Source organism: Palaemon carinicauda, chromosome 35 (genome assembly GCF_036898095.1).
Source record: "Palaemon carinicauda isolate YSFRI2023 chromosome 35, ASM3689809v2, whole genome shotgun sequence".
Taxonomy (NCBI): domain Eukaryota; kingdom Metazoa; phylum Arthropoda; class Malacostraca; order Decapoda; family Palaemonidae; genus Palaemon; species Palaemon carinicauda.
The window spans coordinates 63,809,319-63,814,318 of NC_090759.1; the positions used below are offsets into that span (position 1 = coordinate 63,809,319).

The 5,000-nt window shown below is 29.3% G+C and overlaps 1 protein-coding gene across 2 annotated transcripts in view; it reads left to right on the forward strand.

Moving 5' to 3' along the window:
- LOC137627519 (aspartate aminotransferase-like) overlaps nucleotides 1-5,000 on the forward strand; it is a 55,009-nt gene that overhangs the window by 25,116 nt on the left and 24,893 nt on the right. For both annotated transcript variants that reach the window (XM_068358608.1, XM_068358607.1), the window contains exons 5-7: nucleotides 270-458; nucleotides 1,816-1,855; nucleotides 2,892-2,982. In XM_068358608.1, coding sequence (XP_068214709.1) covers nucleotides 270-458; nucleotides 1,816-1,855; nucleotides 2,892-2,982 — 320 coding nt within the window. The remainder of the gene's footprint in view (nucleotides 1-269; nucleotides 459-1,815; nucleotides 1,856-2,891; nucleotides 2,983-5,000) is intronic.

The following is a 5,000-nucleotide window of genomic DNA, read 5'->3' on the forward strand; positions in this document are numbered from 1 at the left end:
GGCGGAAAATCAAATTTTGAAAATGGTTTCTTACAGATGCAATAATAATTCCAATATCACCACCACTAGTGCAAATATTATTATTTAATTTTTTTCAGTAATTTTTCTTTTACAAAATGATAAAATGTGGCTTTTGATAGCTACTTAAGCATTCTACTTACAATTCAGAGTTGAAAACAGTATTCTAGGTCGGATAATTATAAAACTTTACAGAAATGAATATAACAAGAACTAATACCTTCATAATTACTCATCCATTCCATTTCCAGACATCATCTTACCGGCTCCCGCATGGGTCACATACGCTCCCCAGATCCGTCTAGCAGGCAAGGAGCCCAGAATAATACAGACGGACAGGGAGAGCGGTTGGAAGCTCACTCCGCACTCCTTGGAAGAGGCTGCAGTTTTATGTGGGTCTAGATGGAAGCTTCTTATTCATACGAACCCTGGAAATCCTAGTGAGTTTTAGTAATTATTTTGTGAGGTTATAAGTTGTATTTTGTAGTATAGTAAACTAATTAATTGGATTAATTGATCTATTTAGGATTATAAACTATATTTGAGTTGCTTGCAGTAGGTATGATGGCATTTTAGTTGATTCATCTCTCTCTCTCTCTCTCTCTCTCTCTCTCTCTCTCTCTCTCTAGTGATGAGACCACTATTATATCATGCTAAATATGGCTCTTATTCTCCCCTATTTGTTTATCTTTTTCTTATTTTTATTACCCATTATTTAGAATAATTAAAATTTTAATAAAGCTAATCAAAATAGCAATAATAATTAGATTAATTAAAATAACAATAATGCCATGCATGTTATTTTATCTAATAAAAACTGTTAACAAATAGCAGTGATAATTTTAAAGTCTGCTATTCGATTTATCTAATAAATTCATCGACATAGGAAGTGTTTTGATCATAGTGTTAATTGTTAAGATATATGTTACTGATACTAAAGGCAATGTATCGTAATCGAACCAGGAAACTGACAGGATAGGCAAGTAATGTATTTCATTACGTTACTTGGGCTCTTTTCTCCATAAATGAACGGTCTTGGTCGGTGATTCTCTCTCTCTCTCTCTCTCTCTCTCTCTCTCTCTCTCTCTCTCTCTCTCTCTCTCTCTCTCTCTCTCTCTCTCTCTCAACACTGCTAGGTCCCCGTTAAACAGTGAATTAATTACTTTGTCGTCAGTATATTATTGTTGGTCGTAGCTTAGTTTTGGAAGAGATATATAAATAATAGACTATTATCTATCAGATAATCATTGGAAAATCCCTATGATATTTTATAATTGATCAACTCATTCGACACTCGAAGGGCAATTGTCTGATCTCACAATGATTGTCAAGTTGAACTAAAGTAACTTATGAATTCATTCGTTGGAGGCTTAAAAGATGAGATAAGCTGCCGGAAGTCTTAATTAAAAAAAAGTATCTCCCATAGAACTGATTAAAAAATTTAAAATCTGCCCAAGTAATACAGTTGGATAAAGGAATTCATGTCACACCTGTTTCTGAGGACTTGCATTCTGCCACACCCCCCACTACGCGGTGAGTAACTAAACTTATAGTGTACGGAATGATGCCAGAGGTGGGTAGGTGGGTCTATACACAGGAACTCGCCGCGCAGTAATGTTGTGACAGAGTGCAGTTGCCTTAGAGCACAGTCTGTCAGGAATTCTTGTGGCCAACTGTACATACTGTAAAGAGCTGTGAACACATTTTTTGTGCATGTTCACGTGAGTAAGAATATTTTAATTTCATTAAAATAATTGTATTTTTTTATTATTATTTCGAACATAAATTTTTTTCCAGGTGGTACGTGCTACACACACGAGGAACTTGAAGCTCTCAGGTAAGAAAGGCAATTACAGTCGCTCTCATCTTATTTATTTCAAAAATGAAAAACATATATATTATATTTTTTAAGATCTTAAGGAGCGATTTCTAATAAATAAAATAGGCTGTTAAGTACCAAAGTCTAATTATGACAAAATCGGATTAGAAGCAAAGTCAAAGTAACAAAGACCCAAAATTATAAACTTCGCTTGCACATTTTAAAGATGTAAAGCAGCTATCAAGAATTCATCATGCTGTTCTGTACTATATAACAGAAACTTGAATGGATTTTACACTTGAATTTCAATTAAAGTGATAATGGCACTGGTATGTATAGAAGTCTAGTAGGATGTGGTGTTGCATTTCGTTGACTTCATCAGTTATATTGTCCCTTTCAATTCCTGAATTTTCGAACTCTTACATACTCTTCTTTAATCCTGTTTTCAAGGCCTTACTCATTATAGGTGGAGAAGGGGCATCTTAATTTGTAGAATTATGGCATTGTTAACATTTAGCTTAATTTCCAATAATGTGACGTCAGTGATGAAGTTGTGGAATTGTGAATTATGTCTTTATTTTCTTCATCAAGATCTTTATTACACGCGGAAAAGCATTTATATTTATGCACTTGGCGATTTATATGATAAGATTGAGTAAAATAAAATTTGAGAAGTTTTTCTTTGCATAACATATTTCTCATTTCTAAAAGATATTGATTCGTAAGAGATGAATTATTTAAAGCATTAATTTCAAATATTTCTGGATATTATTTTTCATTTGTTATTAACATTATTTTTAGAATGAATATCATCAATATAGCTGTTAGAAATATATATATAAATATATATATATATATATATATATATATATATATATATATATATATATATATATATATATTATTTTCATCAAATTGCATATACATCAATATTATTTAACCAAATAGTTATTGTAACAAATTTTCCGAAATCCAAATCATTATTATTGATACACATACATCAATGACCGCCACTTTGCCACGCCAGATGATATAATCAATCAATCTTATACAGCGCCGTGTGCAGAAGGCGATCGATCATAGTGCTGAGTGATGAGATCTATGCCCGTCTGACCTTCAGCAGGGATCACGCCTCCATGGTTCAAGTAAGGCATTCGGAGTCTTTATTATTATTATTATTATTATTATTATTATTATTATTATTATTATTATTATTATTATTATTATTATTATTGTTATCGTTAGTATTGTTGTTGCTTTTAGAACGATGTTATTGTTATTTATCATTGTTATTGTTATTCGTTATTGTTATTGTTATTGTTATTCGTTATTTTTATTGTTATTGTTTTTGTTATTATTTATTATTGTTATTATTATTATTATTATTATTATTATTATTATTATTACTATTATTATTATTATTATTATTGTTATTATTATTATTGTTATCGTTAGTATTGTTGTTGTTTTTAGAACGATGTTATTTTTATTTATTATTGTTATTGTTATTCGTTATTGTTATTGTTATCATTATTACTATTTTTGTTATTGTTATTGTTTTTGTTATTATTTATTATTGTTATTATTTTTATTATTATTATTATTATTATTATTATTATTATTGTTATTATTATTATTATTATTATTATTATTATTCTTATCGTTATCGTTAGTATTGTTGTTGTTTTTAGAACGATGTTATTGTTATTTATTATTGTTATTGATATTCGTTATTGTTATCATTATTACTATTTTTGTTATTGTTATTGTTTTTGTTATTATTTATTATTGTTATTATTTTTATTATTATTATTATTATTATTATTATTACTATTATTATTATTGTTATTATTATTATTATTATTATTATTATTATTTTTATTGTTATCGTTAGTATTGTTGTTGCTTTTAGAACGATGTCATTGTTATTTATTATTGTTATTCGTTATTGTTATTGTTATTATTATTACTATTTTTGTTATTGTTATTGTTTTTGTTATTATTTATTATTGTTATTATTTTTATTATTATTATTATCATTATTTTTATTATTATTATTATCATTATTATTATTGTTATCATTGATATTGTTATTGTTACTACTGCTACAACAACTACTACTAGCTAACCTATAACCCTAGCTGGAAAAGCAGGGTATATAAGCCCAAGGGCTCCAACAGGAAAAAATAGCTCAGTGAGGAAAGGAAATCAGGAAATAAATAAACTACAAGAGAAGTAATAAACAATTAAAATAGAATATTTTAATGAAAATAACAATATCAACACAGATCTTTCATATATAAACTATAAAAAGAGATTTATGTCAGTCTGTTCAACATGAAAACATTCACTGCAAGTTTGAAAATCTAAAGTTCCACTGATTCAACTACCTGATTAGGAAGATCATTCCACAACTTGGACACAGCTGGAATAAAAGTTCTAGAATACTTTGTAGTTCTTTGTGACAGAACTGGTGTAAAATTTTGACAGTTTTTCTTTTCATTGGATTCCTTAGTTATCATTTGTTTAAAGAAAGTGAAACTGAATACTATATGAGCCATATCAAAAGTATTTAAACTTTCAAAAGTTATGAGAGAGAAACCACACTCTAAAAGAGAAACAAACACAAAAACACCACCTAACTTAAGGTTCCCCACCTAATTCTAACTTAGGAGCCGTATACTTACTTACTTACCTACAGTAGACTGCCGTATTCTTAGTTTACCCAAAAAATAAGTCGCCCACCTGTGATTTCTTACGAGCTACACTCCTGGCAAGGTAACACTAAATCATTTTCCATAAATCATGTGTATTTCAGACCGAAATGGAGAACTTCCCCATATAGAAAATCAATTTAACAAGCAATAAGAACGTTTACACTCGTCCACGAGCTGCATTCACCCTCAGGGATTCTTATCACCGAAGTATAATGCTTCTTATCTTCTTACTGATAAGCCAAGTACGCGGGTAGTGGTTCAGGCTTATCTTCACCGAGCTGACAGGTCAAGGAGATTCAGAAGCATAAAAAATAATAGCGGAATATTCCTCTTCAGCAATTGCATTTTTTTTTGCCATAGTTTGTTTAAAAGTTGAGGTTTCACTATTATATAGTTTAAGCAGTTTATTTGGATGTTTAGACGTCAAACTACTTTTCCATACATAA